General features: G+C 33.4%; 1 protein-coding gene across 1 annotated transcript in view; it reads left to right on the top strand.

The window, feature by feature from the left end:
* Nucleotides 1-25,506, top strand: part of FANCL (FA complementation group L) — an 81,554-nt gene that overhangs the window by 51,671 nt on the left and 4,377 nt on the right. The window contains exons 8-12 of the mRNA XM_023494939.2: nt 17,371-17,521; nt 21,289-21,372; nt 21,710-21,755; nt 21,891-21,972; nt 22,786-22,902. Of these exons, the coding sequence (XP_023350707.1) occupies nt 17,371-17,521; nt 21,289-21,372; nt 21,710-21,755; nt 21,891-21,972; nt 22,786-22,902 (480 nt within the window). The remainder of the gene's footprint in view (nt 1-17,370; nt 17,522-21,288; nt 21,373-21,709; nt 21,756-21,890; nt 21,973-22,785; nt 22,903-25,506) is intronic.

Below are 25,506 nucleotides of genomic sequence, written 5' to 3'. Positions count from 1 at the left end.
TATAACTTAGATACACAACAAGTATACATGACCAAAACATTATTTTGCTGTACAAAAAGAATCAGACTCTGAATTATTGTACAATTAGCTTGTGAAGGAAATCAAAAATGCAGTTGTGCATAAATATAGGGATTGGGAATTCAATGTAATGGTTTTTAGTCATCTCCCAGAGTTCTTTTTCTGGGTATAGCTAGTTCAGTTCATTACTGCTCCATTAGAAATGATTTGGTTGATCTCGTTGCTGAGGATGGCCTGATCCATCAGAACTGGTCATCATCTAGTATTGTTGTTGAAGTATATAATGATCTCCTGGTCCTGCTCATTTCACTCAGCATCAGTTCGTGTAAGTCTCTCCAGGCCTTTCTGAAATCATCCTGTTGGTCATTTCTTACAGAACAGTAATATTCCATAATTTTCATATACCACAATTTATTCAGCCATTCTCCAACTTATGAACATCCATTCAGTTTCCAGTTTCTAGCCACTACAAAAAGGGCTGCCACAAACATTCGTGCACATACAGGTCCCTTTCCCTTCTTTATAATCTCTTTGGGATATAATCCCAGTAGTAACACTGCTGGATCAAAGGGTATGCACAGTTTGATAACTTTTTGAGCATAGTTCCAAACTACTCTCCAAAATGGTTGGATTCGTTCACAACTCCACCAGCAATGAATCAATGTCCCAGTTTTCCCACACCCCCTCCAACAATCCTCATTATTTTTTCCTGTCATCTTAGCCAATCTGACAGGTGTGTAGTGGTATCTTAGAGTTGTCTTAATTTGCATTTCTCTGATTAATAATGACTTGGAGCATCTTTTCATATGACTAGAAATAGTTTCAATTTCTTCATCTGAGAATTGTCTGTTCATATCCTTTGACCATTTTTCAATTGGAGAATGGCTTGATTTTTTATAAATTAGAGTTAATTCTCTATATATTTTGGAAATGAGGCCTTTATCAGAACCTTTGACTGTAAAAATATTTTCCCAGTTTATTGCTTCCCTTCTAATCTTGTCTGCATTAGTTTTGTTTGTACAAAAACTTTTCAGTTTGGTATAATCGAAATTTTCTATTTTGTGATCAGTAATGATCTCTAGTTCTGCTTTGGTCATAAAGACCTTCCCCTTCCACAGGTCTGAGAGGTAAACTATCCTATGTTCCTCTAATTTATTAATAATTTCATTCTTTATGCCTAGGTTCCAGGCCTTTACTTTAAAAACTATTCCTCTGAGGCTCTAGATATCCTCAATGAGAATTAGCAGCAGGAGTAGAAAAGATGGTCAGTCATTTGATGGTACAACAAGAAGAGAGTCAAAACAAGAGAGACACTTTAAAATAATAATCTTTTATTTAAAAAACATCTTTTTAATGTCAGAAAAGTCTATTCTTGGTGTTAGGTGTGGGTGTACATATGGTATGTGTGGTAATGTGTGTGGTGTGTGTGTGTTTTATGTGGTGTTTTGTGTGCATGTGCATGTGTTTGTGTGTAGTATGTGTGATGTGTGTAGTGTGTGTGTGTGTGTGTGTGTGAATGTGTTTGTGTGGTGTGTGTTTGAAGCTGCACACCCCACACTGAAGCCCCATACTTCTGTGGGATGGTAGCAAACAGAAGACATACCTGGGGTCTGCTGGTATAAGGATGATGAGTTTTGCCTAGGGTAGGCAAACGTCCTAAGCTTGCTAATGAATGTCCTGTGGTTTCTCGCTGTATAAGATTTCTCATATTCTCTCCTTTCTGTCCCTGACACCGTCACCACCCTGGTAGAGCCCCACATGCCCTCACCCCCTTACCCTTGGACTCGTGAAAGCTTCTCATGATCTTCCTGGTCTGTCCATATCACTCTCCTTTTCAGCAAACTTTAGTGACTACTCATCCCCTCCAGGATTCAGTTTAAAATCCTCTCTTTGGCTTTTAAAGCCTTTCACAACCGTCCTCTTCTTACCTTTATAATCTACTGACAAATTAGTCTCCCTTTGTGTGCTTCAATTTGAATGGCATTGACCTTCTTGCTGTTATTTGCTCATAGCAATGTCTTCTAGTTCTGAGCTGCTTTCTCCCTCCTTTTTTTCCCCTCTGCTTTCTCAGTTTCCTCATCTGTAAAATAAGCTGGAGAAGGAAATAGCAAACTATTCCAGTTTCTTTGCCAAGAAAACCCCAAGTAAAGTCATGAACAGTCAGACAAGACTGAAAAACAACTGAACAATATACTCGGTACTATAGTTTTGGTGTGGAGGGTGTTAGGATTAGCCAGAAGGTATATATCTGTGTTGAAATCTTAAACCTTGGCTTTTTCTTTTTTTTGAACCACACATTTTAATAACCATTTTCTGGAAATCTTTGAACCTAAAAGATGGTTCTCATAATTAACATTGGTACAATCTGCTGATTTTGTTGGAGCAGTGACCTTCAGTGACAAGTAACATTGAAAATTTTGTACTATGCAAAAATATACAATATGGTCATTATCTCAATTTTGTTTTTAGCATGAGCTTTTCTGAAACACTAGATATTGCCAACCTATTCTGTGCCATACTTCTGAGTTTGGCATGATTAAAATAAAAAGATGTCAGTTTATTTTTGCTTGTAAGTTTGATATTTCTAGTCAAGCAGATAGGATAGCTTAGCTGGGCAAGATTAAGTGCCTACTTATTTTCAAAATGCACTTGACAGATTTTTACCAGCATGCCAACATAATTTCAGAAAAGGTTAGTATTCAGAAGCAGATACTTTTCTGTTTGTATCATTTTGACCTTGTGGGCAAATACCCTGTTAGCATGGATAAAAATAGTATCGATATCAATCTCTTAAATAAACAGTGGCCAGCAGTGGTCAAGATAAACTAGTTAATGAAGTATAAAAGAGATGATAAATTTTCTGTGGTTTGCTTGACAAAGAAATATGATTTGATTAAAAGATTTGGATATAGATATACAGTAAGAGAGAGTTGACAACATCAATGAAGCATGCAAATAGGATCAAATGAATTGAGTATTTAAAAGATTTAGTTCCCTTTTAAAAGAACATTATTGGAAAAATTACAATTAGTATTAAATTAATTGAATTTTTTAAAGTATCTGCTTTGTAATCCCTTGATATTTCCCTTTTCTATTGTAGCCTTTTGAATTCCCCAAAGATAAAGATAAAAAGATTATTAGAGGATTTATCTGTATGAGATATAGAAAAATGTAAAAAATCAAAATGGAAAGCAACTGTTGCAAGTACCAGAAAATTATGCTATTAATTTAAGTGTCATCAGAGCACAAAAGATCACATTCCAGGACTGTGTGAAAATTATTAAAATACTGGAAATAATAGTACTTAAGATGAAGATATTATACTCTAAGATCTGGTTAAGTGACTGACATTATTATATCACTTCAGGTATTATAAAAGTAACAAAATGCTTTTAAAGATAATAAGCGTTACATTTTGAGATTGGCAGTGTTCACACTTTTCTGCTTAAGTGCTTTCCTAGTTTAACATAATTTAATAACAGTTATGGGGGGGAAATCTAACATTTCATTTCTAGCATATACCTTTCTTCCTCCCCTTTTGTAGCATTTTTCACATATAAAAATCATAAAATTTCATGCTCTAAGAAATGGGTTTGTGAACTGTTACTATTCTGCCTCCTTTGTCCTTCATCTAAGAAAGTATTCCTTATATGTGATAGAAGGTATTTTCTTACTTTATTTTCACTCCAAAGTATTTAAAAATATATAACAAAAAGATAATTTTTATGCTGTAAAATATAAGATATTGATAGCCTGGAATAAACTGTCTTGAATAGATAAATTTTCTAGATAGCTGAGGATTTACCTTTTAAATAATAGAACTTGGAGATTTTAAATATTTTATGGACAATTTTCTAAAAGGTTCTGAAGTTCTCAAATTATAACAACATAATTAAGCTTTTCTTGATGATTTTATTATCCTTATGAATGCCAGTTACTGAATTCCACTAAAGACACAGCTGCAGATGTAGGTAATATGATAATACAGGATGAAATGATTATTGACGTAAGTAGTAGTCCTCTAATTTGCTTTCATTAAAATTCCCAGTCTTAACTTATTTTTTGGTCATATTGTGTTTTTTATTAAGGAGAATAGCAAAGGAGGTATAGCTATATGAGGGGCTATGTATCCTGATTGTTGTTTCTACAAAATTAATAGCAGATCCAAGCCATCTTGCCCTTCAGGAAATCATCATCGTAATTCTGTCAGTTTCCTTTGACTTAGCAACACCATCCAAAGCATTATCCATCATCTCTGCATTAGCTAGCAAAATGAACCACAAACTCTTTGTCAGATTGTATCCCCCTCTCCTTCCACTAAAACTTCCAGTTTTAGTCATGAGCTAAGAAATGGCATAGCACGTTGGATATAGGGGCAGTGTCATAGTGAAGAGGATGTGTGTTCAAGTGCTACCCCTCACCCATACCAACTGCATGACCATGAATCCCTTAGCTTCTCAGGACAATTCACTAACACCGTGTTACAGATGAGTTTCCATACTGATAAAATCAGAAGTCCATAATCCCATCCCCAATGCTCCCCAAATGGGTTGTTCCAATTACCATTTCAAGAACTTTTATTAAGGTATCTTGGGAGTTGTAGACCTAAAGAGTTTTTACATGTGTGTATGATGGTTCAGGTACTACTTCTGTTAATTGTCCATTGTTAGTGTTCTTTCCTTCCTGAAATTATTTTATATTTATTCATCTGTGCACATAAATTGTTTCCACATTAGATTCTTGGAAGTTTCTTGGACACAAAAGTGATTGTCATATTTGTTTTTATATCTGAACTATCTAGTTCAGTACTTTGCATATAGTAATTATTCAAATGGATCTGTGATTTCATACGTGTGAGTATATTCTCTCCAACAATGCAACTTGCCCATTTTTTGGAATCTTACTGATATCCTTCCATAAATTTGCCTCCATCTAATATGCTGGAGTCCTTCCTCGCATTCTGTCTTTTCATCAAGAAGAAACCATTTGATATACAAGGTAGAGTGTCCACTGGCTATTCCTCATTTTCACAGTGTAAAAAGAGCATTGTCTTTTTTCCCCCTATGCTTATACATTTTATTAATTTTATCCGTTATCTTTATTCTTTTCTATAAAGCCATATTTATAATGTGTCTCTCAATTCTAATCCTTAGTGGCTATAATGTTTCATGACTCTAGTCATATAACAACACTGGCAAGAAAGTGTTTTTAAAATGGGCCTTCTTTCCAGAGGAAAATTTGAGATTATTAAGTAACTGTAGTTTCCAAAAGAAAAAAACTTCATTCTCCTCTTTTTTGTTTAATTCTTGGTCTATTTCATTATCTCTAAATGCTATTCCATGATACATATACTACTAGATGAGCTTTATAGACTGTCCATTTAGTTCATACCATATCCTGTACCATAGGCATTTGTCATTCAATTGATTTTTCTTATGTTGACAGTTGATTCTAAACTCTTTAGAGTACTTTGGATTTCATTTAGAATTCTGTAGTTACCATGATGTTACCTGCAAAGATGAGCATCTGGAAGAACTCATACCTAGATGATCTTTGGGATGCTACATTAGATTTCCTTCAGAGTGGTGAATGCCTTTTATTCCTCATTTGATATGTTAAGAGGTTATTGAACAAAATTATCATTGTATCTTTTAAGAATCTTACGTTATTTTGGCATTTGCATGAAAGGTATCTTGTTGGAGAAAAGCCTTCAAGGTATCCTTTTCTTATACTAAATTAGATTCTACTTTAAATTCTCAGCAAACAATAAATTCAGGGGGATCTTCTATCCTTTACATTCTTCTGTCAGGTATATGATGAGAGAGAAGTAGTCTGCTGGGGAATGGGACTTGGAAAATCCTATCCAATTCCCTTCTAATGTTATTGGGAAGAATGCCTTTGGTTGCTGTGAGGATTATTCTCATAAAACTCTTCTGAAAATAGGAATGTTGTCATGAGTGTGGCTTTCTGTTGTACTATTGAAGTCCTAGGTTTTGGAGGGATTGTTATTGTTGTTTTTTGGCATATCTTTGTTCTCTCCTTCAGCTACCTTGAAAAATAATTCCTTAATTTCTTCCTCTCTACACCTGATCTCTTCTGAGGTTTCTGCTTGGTCTTAGATGAGCTCCATTCTATGTATGAACTTTATTTGGTATCATTTTCTCTCAGCAGTGTATCTGGGACTATGAAATTAGGAGTCAAATGTGGTAATTGCTGATCACTGAGAGTAAAGAGAATTCCATGAAAATCTTTTTAGATCTTTACCATCTTTTGCTTGTCTGTCATCCTCCTTCCACTTTGCTTTTTCCTTCCACTTTGCTTTTTCCATGTCTTCAGGATAATATTGCCTAGTTATATCTCTTGCCAAATTTGCTTTACATACCTCCCATTCATCTGAGGCAATATTATTCATAATCTTTTACCACACAGACAGATGTCTATAATTTCTATACAACAATTATTTCTGGATGTACACTACCCTTCCAATTCCCACTTTTAATCCTTCCCTTCCTCTTCCTCATATATACCGTCCACAGCCCAGTGAGCATGTCCTCACAGCACATAAAAAGGAGTTAAGCAAGACCAGTTGTCACAGAGATTTCTTCTGATAGCATATATAGTGTTCTGTATGTAGCAGGAGGGAGGCACATTTTCTCATCTCCTTGGTCATTACAGTTAAACAGCATTTATCTTCATTCTTGTGTTCTTGTCACTTACATAATTAAAATCATTTTGCATATTGTTCTTCTCTTTCTACTTTTTTCATTCAGCATCAGTTCATCCTGGTCTTTTCAACATTCTTTGAATTCCCTATAGTCATCATTCCTTATGGCACAGTAATACCCCGTTACATTCATATGCCATATCTTGATTCTTCACTGAAGTGACACATGTCATTTCATTTTTTTCCATCTGTAAAAAGTGCTGCTATGAATCGGTAAGATTTTTACAAATGGGTTTATATAGTAAATTAGTATTGCTTGACACTCTCTCTGCTTGACATGTAAGACAGGATAGTTCCATTTTTAAAAAGCATAAGAATTATCTTTAAAAGACATGGGCTTGAAACTGTTTCTATTGCTGACTGTCTATGTGGCCTTGGACAATTCACTTAAATAATTTGAACTGCCATTTCCTCATCTGTAAAATGAGAGGGTTGGACTAGTTGACTTTAGAGGTCCCTTCATTTGCTAAATCTCTGATTTTATGAATGTCAAGTGTTTGCTGACTAAGGTAGAGGCTCTCTGGTCTCATTATGACAATTGATGTATATCTATTAAACTAATGTATGAAATTATTACAATCTGTGTTGATGCCCTTTCCTCCTACCATTTCCCATTTGTCAGCATCAATAATTCATTTAAGTAGGTTAGATTGGAGTTCTTTTAATTGCACATCGTATCTTTAAAAAATGTATTTTTACAGTTTTGTATTAATTTTGATCTTTGTTCTAACAAATAGGTGGCCTGACTTTCACAGAGACAGCTGATTGAGGGTGACTAACATCTGTAATCAGTTATCTCTTGTCAAAATAATCATTTTTTTTCTGGTGTAATTTAGTCCCCATTGGGTTCAGCAATTTTTCCTCCATTTCTTGGAGAACATAGTCATGATAATATGGCCTAATGTGTAGAGCTCTGGGCCTGGAGTTCAAATGACCCTGGGCATGTCATTTAACCTTTGCCTCAGCTTCCTCCTCTGTGAAATGAGGACCATAAGAGCACTCACCCTTCATTTTAATTGTGAAGATCAAATTGTAAAGCACTTAGCACAGTGCCTAGAACATAGTAGGCTCTATATAAAAGTTATGTCATTATTATTGCTAATTATTATTACAAGTCTTTACTGCCTGCTTTGGAAATGGCTGGTATGTACAGAGTGACCTGTTTTCTGGTTGAGATAAGGCATTAGATTACCCATCAGAGCCCATGTTCTTAAGAATAAAGTCCAATTTATGGTTGGATGTGAATGTAAGAAAAGAGAATGTAAAAAAAGAAAAGATACTCCAAAAAATTATGTATGTCTTACTGCTTTTGGATACATAATGAAACTCCTTTCCTTCCATTCCTTTATTTACTTATTCAAGGAAAACCTGTGAGCATCCTGTTCTACAAGTTTATATCCTTACTCATATTCACTTTTTAGCTAGGTAGGCTTAGTTATTAGGATTCTCCCTATATGTTCCCAACACAAACTACTGTTGTGGGCCAAAAAACTGTAGAGAAGACTTGGGGCAGTTTGAATTAACTTTATTCTCAGAGAGACTGACAAGGAAGTAAGTGGTAGACCTTTGGACAAGGAATATGTAAAGATAGTTTTACGGCTCTGACAGAGAGCTCTGGATACCCCAGTAAACTGCTTTGTGGGCTGAATTTACAGCTTTGTATACTGTTTTTACCTGAGGGATGGGAGAGCTCATTGATTTTTTTCTTTTAACTAAAAAAATTGTTTATTATAATCTTCCAAGTTTTTAAATGTTCCATTATATCAAATATGAAATCATAACTGGGATAAGTAATAGTAACAACTAATATTTACATAGTGCTTACTATGTGCCAGGTGCTGTTAAGGGCTTATAATTATTGTCTTATTTGATCCACATTATATTCCCGGGAGGTAGGTGCTATTATTATCCTCAAATTTACATTTGAGGTAGCTGAGGCATACGGAGGTTAAAGGGCTTGCTGGGGGTCACACAGCTGGTAAATACCTGAACTCAAACCTTCCTGAGTGCGGGCCCCAGCCCTCCATTCCCTGTGCCACTTCCCTGCCCCAAAGATTCAGGCAAAACCTGACTCTAGCACTGATCTTAAATGTAGAGTAGAAGAATTCAAGATTAATATGATTAAGCCATGGAGAAGGACTTCCTTTGCAATACTGATGGTTTTAAGAATTGTGTAACTCTTGATTCCCACAACTCACTTTCCATCCATACTACCAATGTCACTGAAGAAAGACATGTTAAAGGTCCCCTAGCCCAGCCTCTCCGTTTTGCAGATGAAGAAACTGAGACCTTGCAAGGTTTGTGGTCCACTTTGATCACAACTGTTAAGTGACAGTTGGAATGCAGACTGAAGTCCCTTGACCCCATCTCTAAGGCATATTCCCATTTCCAGGACTGGATGCCACTGTGCACTTTTCTTGGTTTACTGGAATGTTGTGGCTAAGGGATTTATTAGCTTATCACCATGCCACTGGCAGTGAGTCTCTCTGGACTCCACTGAGCTGGTCTTTAGAGAGCAGATGTGGTCTGGTGGGAAGCCTTTTCAGGGGTTCAGAACTTTTTGGATACTGTGTTCCAGTGGTGTAGCTACTGGAGATAGCCCCTGGAGATCCTCTGGCCACCAGTGTGTGCCCTGTGGATCATTGCTGTAAGACTCTGTAGAGGAACTTAAGATCAGAATGCTTTTTGGTCTTGTTTTGTTTTACTGCATGTTACACTCTTGAATTGTATTGACCCAGAAGTCCACTAAAACTTCCAAATCTTTTTCAAAATGCTGTCTAACCCCATCGTTCCATGTCTCCATCTTGTACTTGTGATGCTGATCTTTGAAGCTTACATATAAAACTTTACATTCATTCCTTTTAGATTCAATCTTAATAAATTCCAGGAAACCTGTCTAACTTGTCAAAATCTTTTTGGATCTTAACTCTTGTCACCCAATGTATTAGCTCTACCTCTCAGTTTTCTGTCACTTGCAAATTTAGTAAGCATGCCAGCTCTGCCTTTATCTAAGTCATTTGTAAAAATGGAAAACAGTACAATCCCATGCATAGGTTTCTCTGGTATTCTACTAGACTCCTTCTAAAGTGATATTGAATTTTTAAACGACTACTCCTTGAGGCTGGACATTCAGCATGTTTAGAGTCCACCTAGCTGGATAGTCTACCTCTCTTTATGTTTCTCACAAGAAGTATAAATAAGATTTTTGTCAAATATTTTGGTAAATTTTGTGTAAAATATGTATAATCTACATCAGTAGTATTCCTAGATTCACCTGCTAATAAACCTCTCAGAAAAGGAAGTGAGCCTAGTTTTGTGTAGCCAAAAAAGTTGCGACTATTGCTTTCTTTTCTAAATGTTCAGTACTTTAATGATACATTCTAAAATTTGATATGAGTCAAATAATCAGAGAAATACAATTTATAACAACTCTGATATATCACTTCATATCCATCTGGTTTGTAAAGATGCTAGAAGAAGAAAAGAAACAATGTTGGAAATTAAGTGGAGATAGGTATACTACTAATTCACTAGTAGTTTGACCTGTGAATATGTTTTTTCCCCAATTACATATAAAGTCAATCTTTAACTTTTTAAAAAAATTTTGAACTTCAAAACCTTTCCCTTCCTCACTCTTCACCCTCCCTTATCATATTTCCATAATAGTCACATTGTAAAAGAAAACAAAAACCAAAAAAAAGGCTAGAAAAAGAAAGTTTAAAAAGTATATTTTGATGTATATTCAAACATCATCAGTTCTCTCTCTAGAGATAAATAGCATTTTTCATTATAATCCCTTCAGAGTTGTGTTGGATCATCATATTGCTAAGAATAGTTAAGATCATCTTACAATGTTGCTGTTTCTGTGGACAGTGTGCTCTTGGTTCTACTCATTTCACTACTCATTTCATTTTGCATTTAATTCATTTAAATCTTTAAGAAAAGCTCTCTTCTCTTTTCTTCTGAGAGCATCCTGCTCATCATTTCTCATATCACAATAGCATTCCACCACAGTCACATACCACAACTCCTTCAGCTGTCCAGAACATCTCCCTTAATTTCCAGTTTTTTGCTGCCAGAAAAGAGTTGCTATAAATATATATTTTTTTACATATAAGTCCTTTTCTTTCTTGTGTTTTTTTTTTTAAATCTCTTTTGGAATACAGACCTTGTAGTAGTATGGTTGAATCCAAGGGTATGTGTGATTTTATAGCCCTTTGAGCACAACTCTAAATTGCTCTACAGAATGGTTGAATTAGCTCATAACTTCACCAGCAGTGCATTAATGTCTCAATTTTTCCATATCCCCTCCAACATTTGTTATTTTAATTTTCTTTATCCTAGGATAGTAGCCAATCACATAAATGTGAGAATTGTTTTAATCTGCATTTTTCCAGTCAGTAGTGATTTAAAACATTTTCCACATGGCTATAGGTAAGCTTAGTTACTTCATCTGAAAACTGATGTTCTTATCTTTTAATCTGATCATTTGTTAATTGGGGAATGAGTCTTTTTTTATAAATTTGAATAAGTTATCTGTATATTTGAGAAATGAGACTTTTATCAGAGAAACTTGCTTCAAAAATTTTTTCCTAGTCATGATTGCTTATATTATTCCCCCACCTTGTTTATTCTATTCTTTCCCCTTTCAACCTGTCCCTCCTCAAAACTTCTTTTGCTTCTATCACTTTCCATGGTCTACCCTCCCTTCTTTCACCTCTCTCTTCCCTTATTCCCTCCCCCTCCTGCTTTTAGAGGAGAAATAATAGGATAAGAAAGATTTCTATATCCAATTGAGTGCGTATATCATTCCATCTTTGAACCAATTCTGATCAGAGTAAGGTTCAAATGTTTACTGCTACTTCCTGAATCTTTCCCTCTAATAAGTATTTTTTAAAGGAAGAAATGCAAGTGTGTTTGAATAAATATATTTATAATTTTTAAAAATAGATTTCCCTAAAGTTGTTTGTATATAATCAGATAACAGAATGAAATATGTCAGGCTTCTTGTTTTATCCAGGCTTTAATTAGTTTTACGCATTTTATTTTAATGTTTCATATATTCTAGTTTTACCTTTTAAGTTTTAGCAACCACTTGTTGTCCTGGGAAAAATTAAATTCAAATCATTAAAATTTTCCCGAGCTTAATTTTTTTCCTGTGCCTGTATCATCCCTTTATAAGCAACCTAATGAGGTTGCTTAAGAAAGAATATTCACTTCTCTTTGTCCTGGTATGGAGATTACCCTGTTTATTGTAGTACTATTATGATAATAATTAAATGATAATCTAGAGCCTGAAAGGGTAAAAGTCACTTCTTAGCACTGCAGAAGGTGACTTATGGGAAGATAAAGTTTACATATAATAATGACCTTTTTCTTTAGAAAACACTGTTTTAAGTAGATTTTTTAAATGTTCAAGTATTTAGCCTTTCTATAGATCTTAGAGTATTACTTGTGAGGTCATTTATTCTTTATTTTGCAAAATTAAAATAATTTTTTAAAATGCAAAAATGACCTGATGTTGAAAGTTAATCTCTAATTCAGTTGTTCTTAATCTTTGTAGCACCATAGACCCAAGGTTATGTGGGTAAATGTTTTAACAACCAGCTCCCTGGGGGTGAGAGGGAAGAGAATATGCATGACACACTTTTAACTTAAATATGAATCATTAACATTTGATCCATTACTTTCTTAAGTCTACATAATCACCAAAACAATAATTCAAGCCACGATTTCTAGTATTTTTCCGATTTTTGAGAAGTAAATGTTCACACTAAAATTTTAATAATTGATTCTCATAAACCCACATGAATTCTCCTCAGCATACTCCTTTGATATGTCTGGTGAAGTTTAAAGGCCTTTCTCAGACAAATGTTTTTAAATGCATAAAGTAAAATAAATAGGATGTAAAAAGGAACCCAATTATATAAAAATCAATTATCATAATATTAAAAATTCCAAGTTCACAGACTTCTTGATATCTATTAAGGACCCCTGGCCTAATGTATGATTTATCTTAAAGTTATATTTGTACAAAAATTATTTTACCAGAATGACTCAGAACTACTGATTTTTCAATTATTAGTGTGTCAGAGGAATGAGAGTTCACTGTTTTGAGTGGTAGGGGATTTAAAAACATCTTTTTCATTTAATTGATTAATTTGCATCAGAGAAAAAATTAGCCATGCCAGTTATATAACATATCACAAAATCACTGGCTTCTAACCCCTCTCCCTCCTGGGGGTGGAAGGAAGACAAGAAAATAGTTGAAATTTTTAAAATGTGATATATTTTTTAATGATTTTAAAAGACCAGAATTCCCTTACAAAATAATTTATGTGGTCATTTGCTTTGTTTTGTTGGATTTTTAAAACGATTCTTATTTACAATGTAATTGTATATAATAGTTCATTTTGATAATAGCTTTAAGATAAAACTCCTATTTTAACATATCTTCATAGTGAAAAGAGGGGGATGACAGGAAACACAGGGTGATATAAGCCAGTGATATAATTAGAAAAGGAGGGACACAACTCTTGTGTCTTCAAGAAGAAGCAAATACAAAAGAATAAATAGTTGTTTTGGAAATTAAGTTTCTATGAAGAGCTCACACATTTCTCTTGGGAGAAAGTGGCCTATAGGTCCAAGCTTTGTTGGATACCCCTAGTCTTCCTTTTTCTTTGGCTTCTTTCACTTTTAATTAATTTTTGTAATCAGATATACAAAGATGTAGATATATGTTATAGAATTTTGCTGTAGCAAAAACAAATGTAGAAATAGCTGTTTTGAGAGTTACTATTTTTAATAAGTTGCCTCTGTGAAAAAATTGATAATCATCAAGTACCTGTCATGTGTTGTGGTTTCCCTCTCGAGCGGTCTTAGTCTCAGTTGAAATAAATAATTACCTCAAAATCGTAGAGCTGGTAAAAATGCAAATGTTTATTTCTCCTTCAAAATTTAGCCCGGTTAGTTGAGGCCTAACTCTCTGCCAAAATCGTAGAGCTGGTAAAAATGCAAATGTTTATTTCTCCTTCAAAATTTAGCCCGGTTAGTTGAGGCCTAACTCTCTGCCTGGCTCCAAGAGATCTTGCAGTTTTGTCCTTGGCTTCTGCCTTCTGCTTTCTGCTTTCTTCAGCCTCCAGCCAGCTCCGACTCGTGGCTTCTCAATCTCCAGTCTGTCCCACCTGAAGAAGTAGCTTCAAGCTTCAAAAGCTCCCTATATTTATGTGATCTCCCAAAGGTTAACTCTGCCTTCTGGAGGGAGAGGGATTCTGGGTTATCTCCCAGAGTGCTCTCTGGTCCTAAGGGAGGTGTGAATTCAGCTCTCATACTAGCCCTGAACTCTCGTGTGAACTCCATTGAGTACTTAGATACTTGAGCTCTCTAAAGGTGTGAACACAAGCATTGTTCAATCAGTTCCACTTAGTATCTTGTTTCAAGTTCTGGCCCAAAATAACTCTTAAGATTAAATTAACTCCAATGTCTTTAACACTTTGTAAAGAAATGTCTTAACACTTTAGTAAAGATTCCAACAATCATGGACCAGACATTGTGCTAGGTGTTGGGGATATAAATACAAGACTGACAATCTTTGCTTTTAAAGAGCTCACTTTCTAATAGGAGATACACTCCTACACTCACTACTCTAATAGGAGTACAAGTACAGATATAAATATGTATAGAATAAATCTGAAGTCATTTAGAAGGCATCAGAAACAGGTTTTTGTATAGAATATAGTGCTTGAATTGGGCTCTTAAAAGAAGAGAGCAGTTCTGATAAGAGAGTGAGGAGAGGGTGCATTTCAGACATTGAGGATGGCAAGGCAGAGACATGGACATCCAAAGGGGGATATTTTGTGTAAGAAACAGAGAGAAGATCAAGTTGACTGTATCTCAAAGTTCAGGAAGGAGAGTAATATACCGTGAAGCAACATAAAGAGCTTTCAAAGCTTGAGAGGGAACTTAATGAAATGTTTATTGGTTAATTGATTCTTAGAGACAAAAAGAATTCCAGGAGTTCAATAGAGGAATGGCATCACAACAACAACAACAACAACAACAACAGATTGCCCTTTTTTAGAATATGGACCAGAATGGGGAGAAACTTCAGACTGGGAGACCACTTAGCAGACTCACTTCGCAGGTTGATAGAATAATCTAGGTGAGAGAATCTGAACGAAGATGGTGACAATCTAAGTGGACAAAAGTTTAAATTTATGAAGTAGAAGAAGGTTAGATATGAGAGATGTTTTAGATGTAAATGTAGAAAAGTTATGGCCATCATTGGTTATGTTTGGTAAGGTAGAATGGGGAGTCGAAGAGAACATCAAAGCTAAGAACTTGGGAAGAATTCTTGATACCTTTAACAAAAATCAGAAAGTTTAGAAGGGTAGGTTTGGTGGGAAAGATAATTGTTTTAGAATTGGTAAGTTTGAGGCATCTTAGGGACATCAGGTCTAATAAGGAAATTAGTGATACAATATTGGAATTGAATTACCACAGTTGCCTGCATAGATCTGAGTCATCTGCACAGAGATCATAATTAAACCCATGGGAGCTAATGAAGTTCCCAAAAGAGAAAAGTGGACCCAGGATCAAACCTTAGAAAATTCCCACTTATGAAGTGTAATATGAATAATGAGAGCCAACCAAGCAGACTAAGGAGTAGGAGTGATTAAGGGAAGTAGTAGGAGAAACAAGGGAGAGTAGTGACATGAAAATCATGAAAGATTATTTGAGTGGACATGTTGGTTAACAGTACAAAAAATGATCAGAATTATATAGTTCAGAATTATTTTAAAGTCCTTGTTAAATAGAAATTAATATGACAAATGAAACCTAATAATACCCAAGATTTGTATACATAGCATAATTATATTTATATTGTGAAAAAAACTGTCAAAAAAAAAACCCAGTTTTAGAATTTGAATGGAAATGACTATATATAACTCTATGAAATGACATGTAAATCTCTAGAGAAAAAATTTATAAGGAAACATTTTTGTCATCTAAGTTTTCTATTACCCTACAAAAATACTAATGTGTTGAACATGGCTTACATAACAATCAGAGTGTTTCAAAGACCTAGAAAAATGGCTTTGGGAATCAAAGGATATGCCTATAGAATATAACTTTGATTCTGACATTTTGGTCTGCCATGTTAGGGAAGTTTGGGAGCTAATATTAGGAAAATAAAGTGTATTTCCTTTTCACTGTAATAATAACTATCATTGCTATAGGCTTTTAAACTTGCAAAGTACTTTAAAAACAATCCATTTTATCCTCTCAGCAATTACAAGAGGAAGTTACTGTTATAATTTTCATTTTACAAATAATTAAACTGAGACAGAGGTTAAGTGACTTTGCCAGAATCATGCTAATGTAACAGGGGCTGCAGAAGTTTATAGGGGAAGTTTTCTTCTTTGATGTACTTGGAAAAACTTGGTAAGAAGAAAGTTGAGGAGCTAAAAGATCTTCACTTTGTTGTAGGTTCTGTTCATCAGAAATGTACTTCTTTGGCAGTTCATAAACCAGCTATCTCAGTATTGTTTATATGGTATTATTATACCTACTTTATTATATCATATCATGTTACATTTTATCATATGTTATATAATAAGACATTGTATAAGTCTTTGAAATAGTAAATAAATTTTAGATAAAAATGATTATTTACACATTCCTAATAGTTTAGAATGTACAAGTAAAGGTTTTACATTTTCCTTGTAAATAGCTTTGATAGAAAGATGACTTTCCCTCATTTGCATCCTGCCCCAAAAGAAACTATCCTACTACTCATTATTCTGTCAAAACCAAAAACTTTCATGTAGTAATTAACTTCATTGAATATACTTTATATATTTTTTAGTAGGATCTTTAGAAGGAACTCCTAACTTTCTACATTTTTTTTTCCTCTTTAAAATGGTATTTTCAATCATAGAAATAAAGTGATACTGTATTTTAATTCTCACTTATGGAAAATGTGTTTAAGCAAATTGATAAAATGTTTAATGTCCGAAACAGTGAGTTCAAAGAGTGGTTAAAAGTTAAATGTAGAGAAAAATATTGTTTGTAATTACCATTTGAATTCATGAAAGAAATGTAAAATCTTTTCTATACTTTTGCTTCAGTGAAGTGCATAACAAAGTTATATACTAATGGCATTTAAAGCAGATCTAGTTTAATCAAATTACAACTAGCACTTCATTTGATTTGATAACTATAGCTAGGAGAAAATTACAAAAAATTATTTCATGCTGGAATCGTATGAAGAGCATCCTTAAGATTTTGCCTAATAGGAACATAAAGTAGCACATATATACATGTAATATATGTAATTTAGTAATTAGCATTCTGTCTGTAGTAGTAATGACCAAAAATATATGATTTTTAGAAGAATCATTCTTTTACTAAAGTTTGTAAATTTATGTTAAACTTTAAAAAGAAGAATCTAGAACCAGTAGGTGCTAAGGGTGGGGAAAAAGTAAACTGACATTTGCCAACCATGGAATAATTTAAACTGTGAGTGAAATTTTAAAAATTTGTGATTATGCTCCATTTTAAGAGAAAGAAGTCATCTTCTTTTAGGAGAATATTATATGACCAATTTAGCCCTCATCTTCCCACAGAGTTCATTGACAGACATTCATAGTCAGTTTTTGGCTGCATTAGAATCACTAAAAGCATTTTGGGATGTCATGGATGAGATTGATCAGAAGACTTGGATTCTTGAGCCAGAAAAACCCACACGGAGTGCCACTATGAGAAGAATTGCGATAGGTAAGCAGAAAACAACAATTAAAAATTAAACTTTTTTGGGGAAAAAGGAATTGCTTTTGTTTTGTTTAAGAAAAAAAGAACAAAATAGTATCTATTCTGTTGTTAGCTGACACACAGCTAATGTGCTATGACTGAATAGTAAAAGAGAGGTCAAGTGCAAATTGGGTGCAGCTAGGTGGAGCTTGACGGAATTGACAGAATATTGTTGTAATAAAGATCTTCTAATATTTCCCTCATAAAATTACAGTCTCGGGATATGTGTGGACTCTATTCCTCCTCTGGAAATTAATTGGTGCATACAGCTAAACAAGGGCAGCTAGTTAACACAGTTGCTAGAGTGCAGGACTTGAAATCAGGAAGACTCATCTTCCTGTGCTCAATCTGGTCTCAGATAGTTACTAGCTGTGTGACCCTAGACAAATCACTTACCTATTTGCCTACCTCAGTTTCCTCATCTGTAAAATGAGTTGGAGAAAGAAATGACAAGTATCTTTGCTAAGAAAATCCCATTGGGGAGATCATGAAGAGTCAGACATGATTATAAAACGATTGAACAACAACAAAAACTAAAAATTATTTTAAACATAACTTTATATTCCAGAATAATTTTGATTTAATTATCAAGTATGGAAAATACAAATATTGTGAAAGAAAATTCTGTATAGACATAGAATTTTACTTATATCATTTATCTTATAATGAAATGGAAAGTCCTTTGGAGGTATTAAGAGACTAAGTGAAGTGATTTGACTTGGGTTATAAAGCCAATGTGTTAGAGGCAAAACTAAAGACCAGGCCTTTCTTGACCCTGAAGTAGATGCCACAAAGATAATTCTCAAAACTAAATTGTAAAACAGTTTCCATTTAGTTTGGGGAAAGTAAGTGCCCTCACTGGAAACTTCATACCAGTAAAAATAGAACTAGAGAAAATTTTACAAAATTATGTAAAACCTCAGAGCTTGAAGGAAACTTTGTATTTATGTTATCAGTTAGAAACAAAATTTTTATCATTAGTGTTGAAATTCATAAGTGCTTGATAAATGTTGCTAGTTGACTGAAACATGAAAATTTATATTTACAGTAAAGTTCAATTAGTAGATAAATATTCTTCACTTTTGGAAAAGGCTTCACCAAATAATTCTTTTATGAAGATCCCCCAGTGTACCTACCTAAGGCAATTCAATTTATAATGAAAATTATAAAGTAGTGTTTTGCAACTACAGTATAAAGCAAATCCCACTTAGATATTCCCATCCTTACTACTTCCTGCCAAATGTCCATGTTATTTATTTATTCTACCCATTCTAGCTTTGTTGGCTTTTGCCTAGCTTGGGTCTTGCTACGTCAGGGATTGTGAAATGGAGAATCTTTAAAAATAATGCATGCAGTCACTTTAGAGTTGGCTTGAGGGAGACCCTCCTAAGTAAAATGCCATATTTAGGAGCTGGCGGTGGGAGTTCAGCTTTTTGTGTCTGTGAGATAATAAAATAAAACCACTGATAGATAAGGGAATCTTTGATCCCAACTTCAGATGTGTACCATGCTACCATGTGAACTAGAGCTTTTGCATTGTTCTATTCCTCATCTCCTATCCCTTCTAGGGCAACTTGTACACAGATATGTCATGTAATTTGTTATTTATAGATAATGATTGAGACCAATAAATAGCTCACTTCAGACTTAGATGTTCTATTATGAAATACTGAATAAATACTTGTCCCACAATTTTATTTTAAAGGAGAAGGTAATTTTGGTTTTGATGAGTAACATAGTAAATACTTAATAAATGCCTGTTGACTTGAAAATCTGTATTTTGGACTACAGTTCACATAGGGCAATTGTATCTTTTTCTTTCTAGTGATGATTTACAATACAATGGGGATGATTTTGAACTATGAATCATTTCCAAAGTGCCCCAAGATTGCACTAGTTTCTACTAAGATATTGTGGATTATATACAAAACAGCTAAATATTCTACTACTCTTGGATAGAAAGCACAGTTTCCCAAGGCTATTCTATTCACAATAATTCTTGCTTTGTAACTTAAAAAAGTCTAAAGGAGTTTAAATATGAAATAATAAACCAAATTAAGATATATTAGGACAATTGTCAGATATCAATAATGAAAAGATTTTCTTCAGGGATATCAAATAAGTTGTCCTTAAATTTTATTTTTCCTCTCATTCCCCCAATCTTGTTTTATTTCTACTTCTTTCAGAGGATTGTAAGAATGGATATGAATTGGTTTTCACTTATCTTCTCCATAATTTAATAGATTAATATATCCTTTCCTTTTTTTTTTTTTTAAAGAATTATACTTTTAACATTCATTTTTTAAAATTTTGACTTCCAATTTCTCTCCCTCCCTGCAGTCTCACCCTACTGTTTGAGAAGGCAAGGTATATGATATTAATTATACAAAGATATATTTTCCTACTAACTGCTTCCACGCTTCAAATATTGATTGGCTTTCATGTGACACATTGACCTCTGATCCACTGCCATCCTTCCTTTAAGGGCCATGTTTTCAGTCCTCCTGAGTGAATACCAAGTTAACTTGCTTCCTGCCAAGGGCTCCCTTTAAAAATAAAGAATTAGCATTATTTGGATTAACCAATTTACAGAAGACTCTTATTCAGAATTTGAAATATATATTTTTTTAAAATCTGGATTAAAAAGCTGCATATTTGGAAAAGTGTATGGTTTTGTTTTTTTTTTAAATCCAAAGGACTTGTCATTTTCTCTGTTGGTGCTAATTGCTTCCTTTTATTATGTTTTAAATATTAATTCTTTATTTTCAGAGTAACCTCAACAAGAGACTTTTTTTATAAGATGTAAAAGTATCAAATTTCCGTGTTCATATATGCTGGAAATAAAATTGTCCTTGTACAAAGTAAATAATTTATAATTCATTCCAAACAACTAACATGAATGGTGTTTTTAACTATATATTAATAATGACTAGAAGAAATCAGTAATTAATATATTACTAAAGTTTACCAAAGGAAACTTGAATAATAGAGCAGATTTTTGCTAAGTTTTTCCAAAGACAATTTTTGTTTAAATGGGCTTCTCTTATATGAATAGAATCTTCCTTCTTGAGTGAATAGCTTTTCACTTAAAAAAGGATTGCCTCCTATCTGAGAGAACTTCAACCACTATTTTCACAAACCAATCATAAAGTTTGGCCATAAGCTGAATATTGTAAGAACTTTATATTTACAGATTACAGTGGTCACCATTTACTTGATGTCAATTCCTTTGGCATCTGACCTATGTTGATTTATGAAAGAAAAAGTTATTTAAAGGGGCATAAAAAATTCAGTGCTGTTGTTTCTTAATTTTTTCATAGTCAACTGATTTGTGGTAACACTATAGCTCTTGAAGACTTTGTCATAATCAAGATATTTTACTTGTGCAAACATCATCTTTAGAAGAGTAATATGTCTGTTATTTTTCTTAGTCTTTTGAGCAACTGTTAAATAAATTGGAATTTTACTTTGAATAATAATTTTGACTTCCTTAAGCCTATTTAAGAAACTACCAAATTGTTTCTTCCTCTTCTTTTTCCTCTTCCTCCCCTTTCTCCTTCTTCTTCCTCCTCCTCTTTTTCTTTTCTTCTCCTTCTCTCCCATTGCCTCTTTCTTTCTCTCCCCGTCTTCTTCCCTTCCTTTTTCCCCTCTCCTCTCTTTTCTCCTGCCAGATCTATAATTATTTTATATTATTTCCTTGAGCTTTAATTTGATAGTTTCCCTTTACATTGTAGGAAATAATGTTTCAGTAAATATAGATGTAGACCCCAGGCATCCCACAATGCTTCCTGAATGCTTCTTTCTTGGTGCTGATCATGGTATGACAGTTTTTTTTCTTTTAATTTTACTAATTGTTTGATAGACCAAGTTATCTAGTCTTGGTCTGCTAATATCAAAATATTTATGCTTTTGCATCCAATAATATTATATGATTAATTGTATTATTTTAAAGTAATAAATAGTAATACATTTCTCTCGTTTTCTCTGTATACATATCAGTCATTTGAGTTATATTTAGTAGTCATGATTATCACTTAAAGTAATTGTTTTGGACTTTCTAACCACATAGTTTAAAAGCAAGTACTATTTAAATTATGAAATTCCAAAAGAAATAAAAAGAAGGAAAATTGATGTTTGCTTTTTTTCCCCCTTAAGTGGTGAAACCCCTGGGAATTAAGCTGAGCAAGAATATCCATATGTGGTAAGTTTGGGAGTAAACAATTTTAATTATTTTTCTGTGTTCATGGCCTATTCCAAGTGTTTTTTTTTTTTTTTTTAAGATTATTTAATTGAAAAGCTATTGGATAAAATAGTTTTACTTTTTTTTTACTTTTAGGGATCCAGAAAATAGCCTGTTACAAAATTTGAAAAATGTTTTAGAAATTGAATTTCCTGTACGTGCTACCCTGGAAAAATCTGTAAGTTACTCAGAAATAATATATTGTCCTAAGTAGGGTAACCTGATGAAAGTCAAATGATCACCTTATATCTGACAAAGACAAGAAATTGAAAAGGGAAGTAATTGGCAGAATATTGTAGCAAAGATTTCTGAAGTACAAGTAACAGTTGCATCAAAGAACTTGTTAACCTTTGATTGGTGGTTATAAATGTACTTTTTTTCATGGTCCTCATAGCAGCAAGGTGATTAATGATAGACATCATTATTATTAAAAGTGGGGGGGAAAGGTTCAGAGTAGCTAATGAGATGTTTGGTATTCCTATACCATTTTCATAGGGATGCCTGAAATAAAGTTCTAATTAGCTTAGTAGAATTGCTTATCAAGATAGTGGCACAACTTTTTCAATCTTGGTACTATTACTATATTGTACAAATAACTTTAAAGTTGATTTTTGAACAAAGTTTTATGTTTGTAAACTATCATTTATTTTTTTTAAAAAGTTAGCTATATAATTGTAAAATTGTAGAACTAATTCCAAGCCCCAGCCTTTACAATATTACAGTGACATAATGGGTGTTGTATTTCAATACAGTATGGGGAAATAATTAAAGGGACTAAGCTTCATGCCAATCAAGAAAAGAATCCTTTAGAGCATATTTATTGTGCCAGTGTTATTAACTGAATAAGGAAATACTACATAGTAATAATATTATCATCAATAATGTGCATTTATCTTAAAAAATTACTAAGCATATCTTAAAACTTCCCCATTATCATTCTTCTATTTTAAATAATGAAGTTTGGAAATTAAATTACAGTTTTCATTTTAAGGATTTCACAATGGATTGTGGGATTTGTTATGCTTATCGCCTGGATGGTGCCATTCCAGATCAAGTATGTGATAATTTCCAGTGTGGACAGCCTTTCCATCAGACCTGCTTATATGAGGTAAACAGATGTTTTAAAGCTTCACTTAAATTGTTTAAGGTACATGGATTCTGTAAGTCATCTAAAATCTTATCATGAAATTTTTCTCTTTCATCAGCCCTTTAACCAAATCCACTAGCAAGTACAAGCTGTGATCATCTCTCCTCTTTTGTAGAATTACATGGCACTTTGTATCTATTGCACATTTTCACTGGACATTGCAATAGTTTGTCTTTTATCTGGAAGCCTTTATTTCACATATTAGACTGTGAGCGCCAAGAAAGTCCTTGTCTATATTATCTTGGTTTTGGATCACAGTATTTATATATTCTAGGAGTTAAAAAAATTTATTTTTATTTCATCTATGAAAATATAGATACTAATTGGTGATTCCATGTAAAAAATCCTTTTAGGGAAGGGAACCCTTACTGGATTCATTTCTCCCCTGAAATGACAATCTTTATTTTTCAACTCCTAGAGCAATTTGTCATTATGTCCACTTATTCTCCTCTCCCCAGCTCTTCAACTGTATGCAATCTGACTATAGACCTCCTATTCTCAGAGGTATCTACAATCTTTTAATTACAAAATGTGGCAGCCTTTTCTCTTCCCTCGCCTTTCTAGATCTCTCTACAGCCTGTGATGCTGCTGACTACTCTCCCTGGATACTGTCTCTTTTTGGGGTTCTCTCTTGCCTTTTCTTGTCCGATTACACTTTATCAAGCTCTTGTCATGGCTAACTATTGAAATCAACCTTCCTATTTAAGGATGCATATCCAAGGATACTGGATCCTCTTTATCTCTTTACATTTTCTCACTTAGTGACTTCATCAGCTTTCATGGGTTTATTTATCTCCAACCAGAAAACTCCATTTCTGCATATTTGACTCTTCTCCATTTATCCATCTGCTTAGTGAATATTTCATATCGGGTGTCCCATGAAAACCTCAAACTTGGATTATCCAAAATGGAACTCATCATTAAAAACCTCACCTCTTTGCAGTCCAGGGAATTATTCATTGTTCTAATAATAATAGTATTTACATAGCACTTTATGTTTTGCAGTTATGTACCTAGATAGATGTGTATAAATAGATAACTTTGTGGTTTACAAAGTACTATAAAATGCTTTACAAATGCTATATTTATGTATCATATATAATATATATATGTATGTATGTATATTTTCTTGTTTTATTCTCACAACTTTGAAAGAAGTTGCAGATGAAGAAATTGAGGAAGAAATTAGGATCACATAATTTCTAAGTGATAGAGGCAAGAATCAAATCCAGCTTTTCCTGACTCAGAGTCTAGTACTTCATTCATTATTTTACCTTAATTATGTCTTTTCTTTTCTTTTCTTCTTTGTCTTCACTTCCCTCTATTCACATAGAGTATCAGGTGCTCTGCCCAAAGAAAGGTAAATTTTGATCACTGAAACTTTCAAGATAATCTTGAGGTTTATGGCCTAGGATCATGCCTTAAAACCAGATCACTCTGGCTCTTATTGACTGGCCAACAAAGGTCTCAGGCCTAGCCCCATTTGATCTTTATTTGGACCTGATTGGCTTAAAAGTAAATATATAAATAGCAATTGTTTCTGTTTTAGCCAAAAACCTTGAGGGTCTTCTCAGTCCAGATTGATTACTTTTTTTTGTATTTATTTAAAACAAATACAAAATAGGAAAAAAAGAAAAAAAATTATCATGTGTACAGCAGAACAGGAGAGAATTCAATTTATGTAACAATAAATTTCCATTTCAAGAAAATGTGTATTATAATAGAATACATTGTATTCAGAAATGGCCTTTTTTTTTTGTTACTTCCTTGTACATTTTCTTTTATTTTTCTGTTGTGCACTTTTTTACTTTATTCTTTTGTTCTTCTTTCTTCCCCTCCCCCACTTTCCCCAAGTAGGTTACAGCTAAGCACACATATATTTATGTATACATATATGTGTATATATGCACATACATACACAAACACATATAGATATAATATATGCACATATAATGTACAAATATACACATGTACATTCATCTACAACTATGCACAGTTTTACTATGTTTGTTTCTCTGAAGTGAATAACATCCTTTTTAGGTTCAAGTTTTCCTCTACTTTTCTATATCTTCCAACTCATCATTTTCTATACCACAGTAATATTCCAACCTTAATTTGGGGTAGTTTTAATATGGCTGACATATAATATAGTTTCCCTATTTTTTCTCTTTTGATTGAATCTATTTTAACATTGCCTGAGATCAATGTTTATTACCTTTGCTTTTGTTTTTTAATAAATTCTACTCCTGATCATTATTATTGTGTTTCTGTGTATCTTTTGTTTCCTGTTCCAACTGACTCTTACTTATTTTCATCCACTGGTTTGCCTTGCTTTTATTTAACCTCCTCCCCCACTCCACTTCTCTCTTATCCTCTTTCCCAGCTCTTTCCCTCTCTATCTCATTCCCACTAACTTCTCACATTCTTTTATATCCCATCATATCTTATTCCATTCTTATTTCTTTATACATTTTGAAGAGCTTTATATCTTTCTAGATATAAATTATATACACATACATATAGAGTATATTTATGTGTGTATATGTATATTGTATGTATGTGTAA

The sequence above is a fragment of the Sarcophilus harrisii genome, chromosome 2 (genome assembly GCF_902635505.1).
Source record: "Sarcophilus harrisii chromosome 2, mSarHar1.11, whole genome shotgun sequence".
Taxonomy (NCBI): domain Eukaryota; kingdom Metazoa; phylum Chordata; class Mammalia; order Dasyuromorphia; family Dasyuridae; genus Sarcophilus; species Sarcophilus harrisii.
The sequence above is the reverse complement of the archived record's forward strand: the minus strand, read 5'-3'. Positions and strand labels throughout refer to the sequence as shown.